Below are 13,390 nucleotides of genomic sequence, written 5' to 3' on the forward strand. Positions count from 1 at the left end.
CACGAATCTAAAATTACAATTGAAATTAAAATATGTATATTAAACTCAAATTTTTTTTTGTTAAAACTCTTGGGATGCAAACATAATGGCTTTTAGAAGATTCACATATTATTTAAAATATCACACCAGCCACTTTTAATTGTACAACTACAGGTCAGTTATCATGGTTGACAACTGATAGTTAAAATTTCACTGTGCTTTCATTTGTGTTTGAGATAAACAAAAGGTTAAAAGTAAGAAGATACAAAAGATAACTCTGGATAATTCCTAAAATAGACACTGAACTTCTAAGTAATTGAAATCTAAATGGATTTAGACAGCCAAAATCAACCCTAAAAGATTCACTGCTTGTGCCTATGAAAAGGCTATATTTTTTAAAAAAAATTTATGATGACGTAGAAATCATCTTATTTCAAATTTAATGCCTAAAGCACTTCAAGCATATTTCACACCTATTTCATAGATAGCTCTGAATGTACTCTGAACATAGAAACAATAGGAAACATAAAACAAGTCTTTAAAATGCAAATAGACTAAAGTTTAAAGGATTACTCACTCTGGAATTTCATGGAATAATCTACATTAAGAGGAAGAGAGGTAGTGCAATGTATTACAGAGCATTTCTGATTCACCAATATTCTGTTTGTATTTGGTTTTATCAGATGTTTACTCAATAGCTGAAACATTTATTCATAGTCAGTCACTTATAACCCAGGAAATCAACCATTGAATAAACTGCTATTAATTTTCCACCAGAGATTCATGTATGAATGACCATGCATTTCATAGGTTTAAATACCAAAAGACTAATTATCCCAAAGGCCCCATTAAAAGGATAACATAGATTGCAATCAAAAACAATCCTAACATTGCTCAGCTCAAAAATGATCTTCAGCTTTTGATGATAAAGGATATTTTGATTTCTCTGCCTATTGCACTCATTTAGAGTATAGCTTCATATATAGATATATATTTATATATACGTGTGTGTGTGTGTGTGTGTGTATGTATATAAACACACCTATATATACCTCCCAAAGCAATTTTTCCCCAAAACCTTAGAAAAATAAACCTGGATAGTTTCTTATACACAAAGATTCATTATTTTATAAAATAATGCAAATTAAAAGTTTATCTTCCTAGTCTCTGTTTAATGTTGAAATTCTCTTTTTCCTTTTAAATAATATTTTCACAAAATGCACTTATTAGCCTTATTCTAATGGCTTCACTTCACATTCAGAATGAAATGTGCAAGAATAAAATAATATTTTTTTCACTCTGGTTTTTAAGTTTCTAATTGCTCATTCTGCAAAACAATGCCGAGATTAAAGTAATAAGAATTGATGAGACTCAGGACATGTGACTCCAAAATATGGCACATTGACATTTGAGAAAACAGCAAAAGCAGAAAGGTAACTCTCATCTTTACCCTGCCTTTTTCTCCTGATGCAAACCAAACAACTGAGCAAGAATTTTCTAACCTTCCCCTGAATCAGATCATAATACTCTCCTTAGAGAATATCCAATTCTCAATTCTATACTACCCAGAAGGATAGTGGAATGTGAATATTCAGATCATCGGAAAGGCATAAATGAACAAATTGATTTTTAGCATTTATATCAACCTAACTCACATCTCCCTGTACCTGCAAGGAAGGATCCCAAGACACGAGAGATGCCCAGAAGAATCTGAACAAATGCCTTGCTAAGTTCCCCCTCCCATGTATTACTGTTAGATAATTCCCCCTTTGTCCAGTTGCACTTTCCCAAGACTGTCTACTCTTTATCAAACCTACACATAAAAAATACAAGTTTTTCTGTTTCTTGAGATCATTCCCAAATGCTATCTCACATAAAACTTATATAAAATAAATTTGTATGTTTGTCTCTTGTTAACCTGTCTTTTGTTATAGGAGCCTGAGTCATGAACCGAGCTATAGATCAGGGAAAGAAATCTTTCCTTCCCTACGGAAACCATGCATAATCATAATAGACACATTTGGCCAACTACAAATTTAGCTGACTTATAGGGAACATTTGTAATGTGTTCTTGTGTTGCTCAGGAGACTTGGAAGACACCAAATCCAACCAAAGTGATCAGTATACATTTCCAGAATGAGAGTATATCCAAAGAAAGCGGAATCTACTCAACTGCATTTTCATTCCACTGAAGTGTTAGTGTACTAACATTTATTAATCAATATTTTCTCCTAGATAGTAAAATCCTGGACAGGGACTGTATTATATTTGCTTTGTTCACTAATATTTGTTGAGATATGAAGATATTCATGTATAGAATTTACAAATGGGATAGCTGCAAGAAAAAGAATTTGCCAGCCAGAATTAAGCAAACGATTATAGCTGGCACACAGAGATATTTCCATTCATTAAAAAGTCTACTGTATTGTGCTTTACATAATCTGACTAAGTTTGCCCCAAGGCTATCCAGTTCCTTTTGCTATGATTTTATGCTCACTAAGTCACTTTCTAATTATAAATCCAATTCTCAATTCTGTACTACCCAGAAGGATAGCGGATGTGAATATTCAGATCATTGGAAAGGCATAAATAAACAAATCGATTTTTACTATTTATATCAACCTAACTTAAGAGTTTTGGTTAAAAAAATAAACACCGTGATATTATGTTCACCTGCAAATTAACTGATAAAGTTTTGTTTTTAAACTGCCAATCTCATACCCATTAATTTGGTTCTTGAGGGTATCTCTTTATAAATGCAGATGGACTTTTTCTTTAAAAATGCTGTGAAATGTATACATGTAGAATGAAGTTTACAGCTAAACATTTTCATATTTCATCCTGCCTTCTTTGTTTCTTTCCTTCATTTCTTATAAAACAAAACAAAACAAAAAACTAGAGAGTTTGCTTCTGAGGTTGTTCTCTGTCATACAAAATCCATAAACATAGGTATGGTTTATTGCTTATAAATTACAACATGCTTACAAATTAGAACATGTCAGCCGAAACAAAGTACATTTATATTGAGATTACAGTTTTTGCAATAAGTAAGAGAGTAAGATAGTCACAATCGTGCCTTGAGCCAATAAACAGCTCTACGGAGGAACAGAAGCATGATATTCCAAGTATCCTGGATTACTTGTCTTATAAGACTGATTTAGTTTCATTTCTGAATGACTTGCTACTCAAATATTGGCTGACCCAATGAAAAAATGAAATGTTTTCAAACCCACCTCTATAAAAAAAATAGGGATTTTATAGATAGGGATTTTATAGATTATACCCAACTCACCTCTTAGTGATGATGAAAAAGTTCACACCTCAAGTTGCACCTCCTTCTTAGTCTGTGTTCCTCTTGTTTGACAGAGCATTGGCACTGCCAATGCTTTCGTGCTTTCTGTTCCCACCCTTCTCCCCCTCCATGAAATTCCTTTATTTCAGTAATGTACGTTATCATTTTTCTATCAGGTGTCCATTCATGCCATCACAACAGAGACATTCCACAACTTAACACATTTATAAAAACGCAGAAAGTACCTGGACATAGGCTCTGCAAGAGCGCTCTCTTTTCTGAAGCTGAATCCATTAAGACAGCAGATTAAACACAGAATAGAAAAAACAAGTTAGTGACAGAAGAAAACAAGAAAAATAAAAGAACACATCTACACAAAACACCTTATTTTGTCATTCACTACTTTTCAGAAGAAAATGAAAGCTAAGCAGCAGCAAAATGTAAGCAAGCAATGGCTTGAAAAATAGTAGCCAACATCCTTTCAGAACAACCTAAGTGAAAACTGTATGGTATAAAGTTGTTAATGATAGCAAGAAATCTTTGAATACATTTAGTAGAAATTAGTAAAAATCAATATACTTCATTCATTTGAAATGATTCATTTCACATTAGGTTAGTTATGAATTTATGGGTGACAAAGACATGAAGTTAAGGATATTACGTCAAAAGTTTGGAACCCATTTTTCAAAGATAGATTATTTGTGGTTTACAGATAATATAAACGGTTAATGTACACCACAAATCATATGTTCTTCATATATACAAAAACTTCTGTTTATCAGGAAAAAAGAAATGCCCATTCATTATGACTCTTTGATTCTAATGGGCATACTAGAGATAACTAGCTACTGATTAAAAGGATGTGATTATTCTGATTAATCACTGCTTTTATTTCTTGAAGAATTTATTTTGACAGTTTTGACCAAAAAACAAATGATAGAAACTTTGGTGGGTTAAGAAGTATATTTCTGTTTGTTTGTTTGCATAGAGAGTGATGTCTTTCTGGGCAAAAGGATAGCAGCAACTCATGTTACATCCCAAACATTATTTCCTGGTGATAAAATGAATAATTAATAACAGTTCATCCACCATGTTTAAATAAATAAGCCAAAATTTTATAAATTCGTTTGTGGGTTTTCCTCTTCTTTCCAATTTTTTTTTCCTCAGTAGCCTTGATTGTTGAAGGAGAAAATTACCCAGTTTTAAGAAGTAGTTACCCAGATGCCTTTTGTGTGGCCTATACTCTCCCAATTCTAATTCATGCATTCTTCAATGAGCATAGAGCAGTTACTCCTCTAAAGAATTAAGTGGGGAATGAGTGCAAGTAAATTGCCAGGGCTGTCACTTGGATCACTGACTTGCATCGTGGTTTGCAGGACTCTAAACCCTCCAGAATTTCAATACAGAGCACGATTGATTTGTACTGAGTTGACTTTGCAAATCTGATGGGTTATAACTGCTTCAGGGAAAGAGGGAACCACAGGAAATGAGAGCAAGCCAGCAAGCATGGGAATAACCTTTGCCCTCCCATCTCCTTACCCCATCATGCAAATTAACATATGACAAACCACATTATATAAACAACTGAAAAGAGCCAAATGGGTAACAAAAGAAAGCATTAAAAAGCTTCACAAATGGAAATTTGCCCATTATTTAGTTATTTGATATTCAGAGTAGGCAAGCTGATTAGCTGTAGCCAGTTAGAATGTGACATTAATTGCCAGCTTTACCTGATATTGTCAGACATCAACACCATTTTTAAATAAAGATACAAAGTATTGCTATAACAAGTCATGTTATGGATATGTAACATTAATAGAAATGACTACATCCGGTACATTATGATAACAATAGCTGGCAGCAATATTCATTAATAGCATCCAGCCAGTCTGGGCAACAACGCATTAAAATCACAGCACGCCCAGATTATATAGGTAGCTGTGGATTACATTCCATCAGGCAACTGGTTGTGATTCTATCAAGGGCATAAGTGACAAAAATAACTCCTTTATGCTCAGAATGAAAAATAATAATAATTTATATCTAATAATAAAACTGTACCTGTTTTCTACAGATGAAATTGCAGGAAAAAAAAAAAAAAAAAAAAAAAACTGTTTGCCAGATAAAATATCTGGCTTTTCTGTGTTGAATAATCATTATTTAGAAGATTTCTTTCCTTTTGATGAGTAAATTCTTATTCTAGTAAGACACAGAAGAACTAACCATATTAAAAGACTACTTTGCAGAGTCATTTTTCATTCTAGAGGAGAATGTTCTTTTAGTGAATTCCATACAGGAATATTAGTCTGGCAATGTGAAGTTCTTGTTTTTTAAACCAGTAAGGCTATCATGATATTCAAGGCCCTAAAATTCAGTTTCAATCATTGAACATCTCTACTACACAAATGCCAGTCAGGGAACACATGTCATTTGAAGGTAGCTATGCTAGTATGTTTTACCATGGGGTTAATTCACCATGTGATATGTTGTTAAATAAATAAATTATATTATTTATAAATATATGAAATATATTTTCTATGTTTATGTAACTAAATGCCTATTTCATTTATGTAAATATAAATGAAAATTCATAAAATGTATTTTCCCTGAAGTTAAAAAATAATTTCTTTTACTTACAAATTCAAATTTGCTGGAATACATTTAAGCTTTTAACATCTTAATGTTAGTGATACAAAATCTGAGTGATTTCAAAGTCAAAACGAAGTAGAAATTAATTACTTGCCTTATGAGATTTTTAAAAGTTTTATTAATCAGGGTAAATTATCTCAGTTTTTAAATCATCTATAATTGATGACAGAGATCCATCCATTCTTCCACAAGAAGACCTATAATATCTTCTTGTTATTATGTTCTAAAGTTTTACTTATTGACTAGACATTTGTTTTATTGTCAATTATCTTAACATAAAAGTTTGAAAGAAAAAAGAAATTGCATTTATCTACATTAACCCTGTCTGAATTTAGCATACCAGAATAACTGCCATGGAAAACAGAATTATAAATTCAAAATATATATAGAGAGAGATTATCATTTATCATTTCTGTAGATTAAGAACCACGTAGTTCTATTATTATAATAACAAAGGAATTGAAAATAACTGTTGATTCTCTTTATAATGATCATATTCTGTAGAAGGAGGAAAATTAAGCAGTGAAGTCTTTCTGATTTTATTACAACTTTAAAGACATATATATATATATATACACACACACACATAATTAGGTTCTTACCTTGTTCAAACTCCGGGCAGCACTATCTTTTCCACCTGGGGTCAAGTTCCGAAGTTGTACATCTAGGAGGCCTACCAGCTGGTCCATGGCCCGGACAGAGTAGGTGATGTCCCCAGCATTCAAGTGATTTCTTGTCTGTTCAGCCAGCTCTCTAGCAATGTTGGCAGCTGTTTCACCAGATTTCAACTATAATTTTTAAATGGAATACAAAGGAAAGAGATCTCACATAAATACTTTTATTGGTTTCTTTCAACGATCATGTTTGCATGTAATTGTAATCATCGATTCAAGAAATAGTTGTTAAACTTCATCTTCATCTGGAATACACTCCCCAATTTTTCCTGCGAATTCATCTTTTTCTTCAAAACTTGACTTTAAACTCATGTCTTCAGAAAGCTCCTCCTGAGGAAACTTACTTTGAAAAATCATGCTTACCTTAATTATCTATTTGGGTGGTTAAGTCTAAGGTTTGCCCTATTACTTTCTCTGTGAGTTTCTAAAGTGGACTTAGTTGCGTGTGTGTTGTGAATCCCCAACCACATTGTAAGTTCTCAGAGGCAAGTACAAATTTTCCTTTGTGTCTGGTTTAGCACTTAGTTCACAGTGAATACTCATCAGCTGCTAAGCTCTGTGAAAATTGACAGAAATAAAATCCGGGCTTTTCAAAGTGATTTTCATCTTCTTACTAACTGTATAAGGAATTTTGCTCCCAGTATGCTGGGTAGCAAACTATTGCTTAGTTTCAAGTATTTTTCTTCTCTGAAACTACATGCTGATTTTTCAAGTACATTCTACAAGAATATGTCAAATGGTCAACACTCCAAAAATATTAAAACAGATAAAGACCTAATACCTCATCATCACTAGAACAAATTTGATAGCCATGGGTAATTCGAAGATAGGAATATATATTAATTGGTAAGAAAGTCATGAGAAACAAGAAAGAAGAAACAAGAATAAGTAAATAAGTGTAATTTCCCAAGTTATAATCTTCTTTGTTTTAAAATTAATAAACTAAAACAGGATTATAACACATTTACACTAAATAAATAAAAAGTGTACAAAGTAAAAGTAATGAACATCTCTATTTCACCTTTCTATATTCTCACTTTCCAGAGACTTGTTTTTTTTTTTGAGGCGTTGTTTTGCTCTTGTCGCCCAGGCTGGAGTGCAATGGCGTGATCTCGGCTCACTGCAACCTCTGCCTCCTGAGTTCAAGCCTCCCGAGTAGCTGCCTCCTGCTCCAGCCTCCCGAGTAGCTGGGATTACAGGCGCCCGCCACCATGCTCAGCTAATTTTTGTATTTTTAGTAGAGATGGGGTTTCACCATGTTGGCCAGCCTGATCTTGAACTCCTGACCTTAGGCAATCTACCCGTCTCGGCCTCCCAAAGTGCTGGGATTACAGACATGAGCCACCACGCCCGGCCTTTTTCTTTTCTTTTTTTTCTTTTGTAAGACAGGGTCTCACTGTCACACAGGCTGAAGAAGTGCAGGGGCACAATCATAGCTCATCATAGTTCACTGTAACCTTGAATTCCTGGGCTCTAGGCATCCTCCCAGCTCATCCTCCAACGTAGCTGGGACTACAGGTGTGCACCCACTATGCTTGGCTAATTTTTTTTTTAATTTTGTAGAGATGGGGCTCCTGGTCTTATGCTATCCTTCCACTTTGGCCTCCCAAAACACTGAGATTATAGTTGTGAGCCACCAGGAGTTTGTTAATCATTTGATATGTATCTTTTCAAACTTTAACCTGTCCTACTGTCAGAGGCCTTCCAACCAGAGTAACTCCATTTTGAGTGAGGGCTAGGAAAATAAGGCCGGGACTTGCTGACCTGCATTCTCAGAAAGTTAGGCATTCCTAGCTTCTAGATATTTATGGTTAAGGGAACAAATTAGTAATGTTTGCTAAACAGACCCAGGCTTGGGAGATATACTGATACCTAGAGAACAAAGGCATTTCTAATTTTGCTTTAAAGATAATAATACCAATTTTTGCAAAATATAGCAATTAAGAAAATTAACACTTTATCACAAACCCTTGGAGCACAGCACATCTCCCCAATACCTCTTTTTATCATATATCATATATATATCATGTATATATCATATATATACATATACAAGCACTAGGCTGGGCACAATGGCTCATGCCTGTAATCCCAGCACTTTGGGAGGCTGAGGCAGGTGGATCACGAGGTCAGCAGTTCGAGGCCAGCTTGGCCAACATGATGAAACCCTGTCTCTAGTTAAAACACAAACATTAGCCGGGCATGGTGGCGCATGCCTATAGTCCCAGCTACATGGGAGACTGAGGCAGGAGAATTGCTTGAACCCAGAAGGCGGAGGTTGCGGTGAGCTGAGATCACACCACTGCACTCCAGCCTGGGCGACAGAGCAAGACTCTGGCTCAAAAACTAACTAAATAAATAGAAAAAATATATACAAGCATTTTACCTAGGGTGGATGCATTCCTCCTCTTACTTTTGGGAACATCCTATACTGTCTATGGAATAGCTATCCTTTCACCACTGTACTTTCTTAATCAACTTGCTTTTGCTTTGCACTGCGGACTCACCCTAAATTCTTTCTTGGGCAAGATCGAAAAGCCCTCTCTTGGGGTCTGGATCTGAACCCCTTTCCTGTAACACCATTACTATTTAAATATATATCAGTGTCATTATGTGCAAAATTATTTTCTTCTCCTTTTTAAAGGCAGTCCAACACAGAACATGGGAACATAAAGAGAAAGCTATTCTCTTTGTAAGCTGTTTGACTAATGGATATTCAGAAAGCTCAAAGGGGCACAACTAAAACTCTTATTTAAATAGGTAGATTATCAATTATCATGATCTACTTGGGATGCTTAGCATTTATATCAGGATTGAATGTTAAAGAAACAATAAATTAATTAAACTGATTAGAACACCTAAATTATTTACAGTCATATTCTCATGTATGTAGGAAAGCCTAACTCAAAAAGTAAAAAAAAAAAAAAGTTTAATATCATTAAGTGGTGTCAGGGATTTGTTTCAATGAATATCACCTCCATAAACTACTATTGGTAGTGTATATTTGTATTGCTCCTATTAGAGTAAATTACCATTGTCTATTAAACTTTGACATGTGAAGACTGTGTAACTCAAAGTATCAACCATAAGAAATAATCCCACAGATGTACAAAGAGAAATGTTCAAGGATGTTGATTCCAGCTTGTTTATGATAAACAATAAAATGGATTATGACTATATAAAACTCTGCAGGCAGATTCATACCCTGGAATTTTTTTTAATTATTATTTTTTAATTAAGACAGTCAAATTTGGCAGTGTGGGGGTTGTATAGCAAGTACATTGATACTAATATTAATAAATTTTGATAATCCACTACCATCTGATCAGCCCACACCATGAAATATTATCTAACAGTTTAAAATTATGAAGGAGATCAATAATGTTAAGATTAGTCTTCAGGATATATTGTTGAGTTAAAATAAATGCAGATATGAGAGTTATTTACATACATATGCTAATAAATATTTGCATGGTATTGAGAAATATAAACACACTACATAAGTAATTGTAAATATGCTACTTGTGAAAAAGATAATATATACAATATTTTTGTTTATATATGTGAATTTCTATATATTTAAATATATAGAACAAAGCCTAAAAAGTGAGACTCAAAAGAGAAATCCCTACCTATAATGAAAAGAGAAATCCTTACTTATAATGTTAAAATTTTACATGAAAAATATGTTAAACAATTATTATATAATCAATACTTTCTAGAATTACTTTTTTTTTTTTGTGAGACAGAGTCTTCCTCTGTCTCTGAGGCTGGAGTGCAGTGGCATGATCTCGACTCACTGAAACCTCTGCCTCCCCAGTTCAAGCGATTCTTGTGCCTCAGTCTCCCGAGTAGCTGGTATTAAAGGTGCATGCCACCATGCCCAGCTAATTTTTGCATTTTCAGTAAAGATTAGGTTTTGCCATTTTGGCCAGGCTGGTCTCAAACTCCTGATCTCAAGCCATCTGACCGCCTCGACCTCCCAAAGTGCTGAGATCACAGGCGTGAGCCACTGCATCTGGCCCAACTTTCGAGAAATTCTTAAAATGGAAAATATCAGGACTGAGTATAAGAAATTTTTAAAATATGGTCAGGGTCTTTATACCTAAAATACCTGTAAGATTAAATGGAATACATTATAGGGTTCAAAGATATGTATGTAACAAACTCAATGTAGACCAAAGTAGCATTTGTGGCCCACTGGTGGGTCATGAATGTACTTTTAAGTGTTCATAAAGTGATATAAATGTGATTAAAATCCATACATTTAAATTTCTGTACATAAGTTAGGGCTACTTACTGATAATATAGTAAATCAAGTAACACATTCTAAAATTCAGCATTCATTAGTTAATTTAGTGAGATGTTGGTATAGTGTAAGTATTCAAATTCAATATTCCATCAAGAAGTCTGGATATATGATACAACTCATACTTTGCAAAACTCCCCCACTGGGCATAGGAATATCTAAGATAGCTGGAATTCCTATAATGTTCCAAAGGGACATTATTTTAATTAATGTGCCATTCATAGTATCTTGCAGGTTACAATTTTTCTCCTATTATACTCATAATAATATGTTTGTAGAATTACTATTGTTTTATTTTGTTAATCATGGGTTCTTATGTAATTATTTTGTTGTTATTATTATTAAGTTTCCTCCTCCATCTTTGTTACCACACAATATTGTTTCTATAAGAAAAAAGTCAGAGTTTGAGGGACCTCTGAGGTTTTATGATTCACTTAAATGTACCATGGTGACAAAAGTTTGAGATCTACTAAATTAGGTAATTCATTTTCTTCATTAACATATCTTCAAAACTAAGGATACAAGCATTGACTTTAATTACATCTATCGGTGATCATTATGAATAGCAAAATTAGTCATCAAATAGAGAACAAAATGAAATAATGGTACTGGTATTTTCATATTGTAATTCCATTTCTTTTCTTTTCTGTGTAGTTATACAAGCATAGTTTTCAATATTAATTATTGCATTATTGGAGTGGGAAACAAAAAGGTGGAAAAGAAGGCCTATGCAATTCTCTTATATAAAAATGTATTGATATCAAAGGGTAGGAAAAAAATTAAACGTTTTCTTTATGTGCAGTAATGAAAAAGTTGAAAATGTAGATGACCAATAAGTCAAAATGTAGTTATTCTCAATACAAAAGATAATAAAGAAGGCCAGGCAGATGGCTCACACCTGTTATCCTAACACTTTGGGAGCCTGAGGTGGGCAGATCACTTGATCTCAGAAGTTCGAGACCAGCCTGGGCAACACAACGAAACCCCACCTCTACAAAAAATAGCCAGGCAAATTCATCTGCCCATATATGTGTCAACAACAGTGCAGTTTTATAAATCAATAAGTAAAATAAGAAAAATCTCTAATGAATTCTCTTAAAAATAGTAACTGTATTTTAGCATTTAAGAAGTGTTTTTTTTTTGTTAATGAACAATAAACTTAATCCTTCAAAAGAGCCCTGGAACCCAATGTTTAACAACAAAAATGTTGGAAGGAAAAAAACTGAAGTGCAAATAGGTTATAAAAATATGTGTAGGCTGGGCATGGTGACTCACACCTGTAATCCCAGCACTTTGGGAGGCCAATGCAGGAGGATCACTTGAGCTCAGGAGCTGGAGACCAGCCTGGGCAACATAGGGCAGCCCTATGTCTACAAAATTAAAGAAAAAAAAATTCTCAGGGCCCACAGTGGTCCCCACTACTTGAGGGGTTGAGGTAGGAGAATTGTTTCATCCTGAGAGGTTGAGGCTATAGTGAGACACGGCCATGCCACAGAACCTCAGCCTGGGTGACAGAGTAAGACCTTGTCTTTACTGAATAAATAAATAAATAAACATGTTTATAGTAAAAACATAAAAAGTATCTTTTTAAAGTAAAATAGAAACTGCTATAACAAATTATTTTCTGACCCTCTAATCCTTTTTTTTTTTTTTTTTTTTTTTTTTTTGCTGTTTCCCAAGCTGGAGTGCAGCAGCAGAATCACAGCTAACTGCAGCCTTGAACTCCTGGTCTCAAGCAGTCCTCCTGCTTCAGCTTCCCAAGTAGCTAGGGCTACAGGCCCTCTCTTCATCTTAAAGTGAATAAATCATAGCAAAAATGTTTCATTCTTTCAATGATTCTTTGCACACTTGTTATTTCCTGAGGAAATAAAAGATGAATCTTATACAGCTCTTGCCCTCATGGGGTTGGGGCGAGGTGCATAAAAGATTACATGAGTTCAACAGTTCAGCTGTTGTGACAGGAATGTGTATGAGGTATTATGGGAATACAGAACAACTGGAAAGGTGAGGGAGGGCGAGAAGAAGTAACCACCAAGTGAAACCTTAAAAGGTAAGTTGAGGGATACAAGGTACAACGGAATACTAATGGCTGCTATTGAGGGGAAAGAATATGATACATAAAAAGTAAGGTCTAGAATAAACATGGTTTGAGTAGACATAGTACTAGGTACAACAAGAAGAAAAAGCATTTTTTATACCTTCAGAATCCAATATTGCTACCTGCATATCCGTGTGTTTGTGTCTAGCGATCTCCATCCACTTATCTATCCATCTATTATTTCAATGACTGTTCATTCAGCGTATACATTCATTTGTTCTTTGATGAACATTTGAATCTCTATAGTCCTGTGCTAAGGTCAGTGTTGAATAAAATACTTTCTAATAAGAGGGAGCTTATATACCAGCCATGGAAAGAGTTATTAAAAATTTGTACAAATATATAATTTTAATTTTGTTGAGAGCAATACAGAATCCTAGTGTGGTAGA

At 34.1% G+C, this 13,390-nt stretch overlaps 1 protein-coding gene across 50 annotated transcripts in view; it reads right to left on the bottom strand.

Annotated features, from left to right (window-relative positions):
- The window catches only part of ADGRL3 (adhesion G protein-coupled receptor L3), an 858,853-nt gene that overhangs the window by 153,794 nt on the left and 691,669 nt on the right, over nt 1-13,390 (bottom strand). For 44 of the 50 annotated variants that reach the window (XM_063723427.1, XM_063723423.1, XM_063723425.1 and 41 more), the window contains 2 exons: nt 6,523-6,708; nt 3,517-3,555 (listed from right to left, as the gene is read on the bottom strand). In XM_063723427.1, coding sequence (XP_063579497.1) covers nt 3,517-3,555; nt 6,523-6,708 — 225 coding nt within the window. The remainder of the gene's footprint in view (nt 1-3,516; nt 3,556-6,522; nt 6,709-13,390) is intronic. The other 6 variants (XM_063723430.1, XM_063723429.1, XM_063723424.1 and 3 more) reach the window with 1 other exon arrangement.

This window comes from Pongo abelii, chromosome 3 (genome assembly GCF_028885655.2).
Source record: "Pongo abelii isolate AG06213 chromosome 3, NHGRI_mPonAbe1-v2.0_pri, whole genome shotgun sequence".
NCBI classification, from domain to species: domain Eukaryota; kingdom Metazoa; phylum Chordata; class Mammalia; order Primates; family Hominidae; genus Pongo; species Pongo abelii.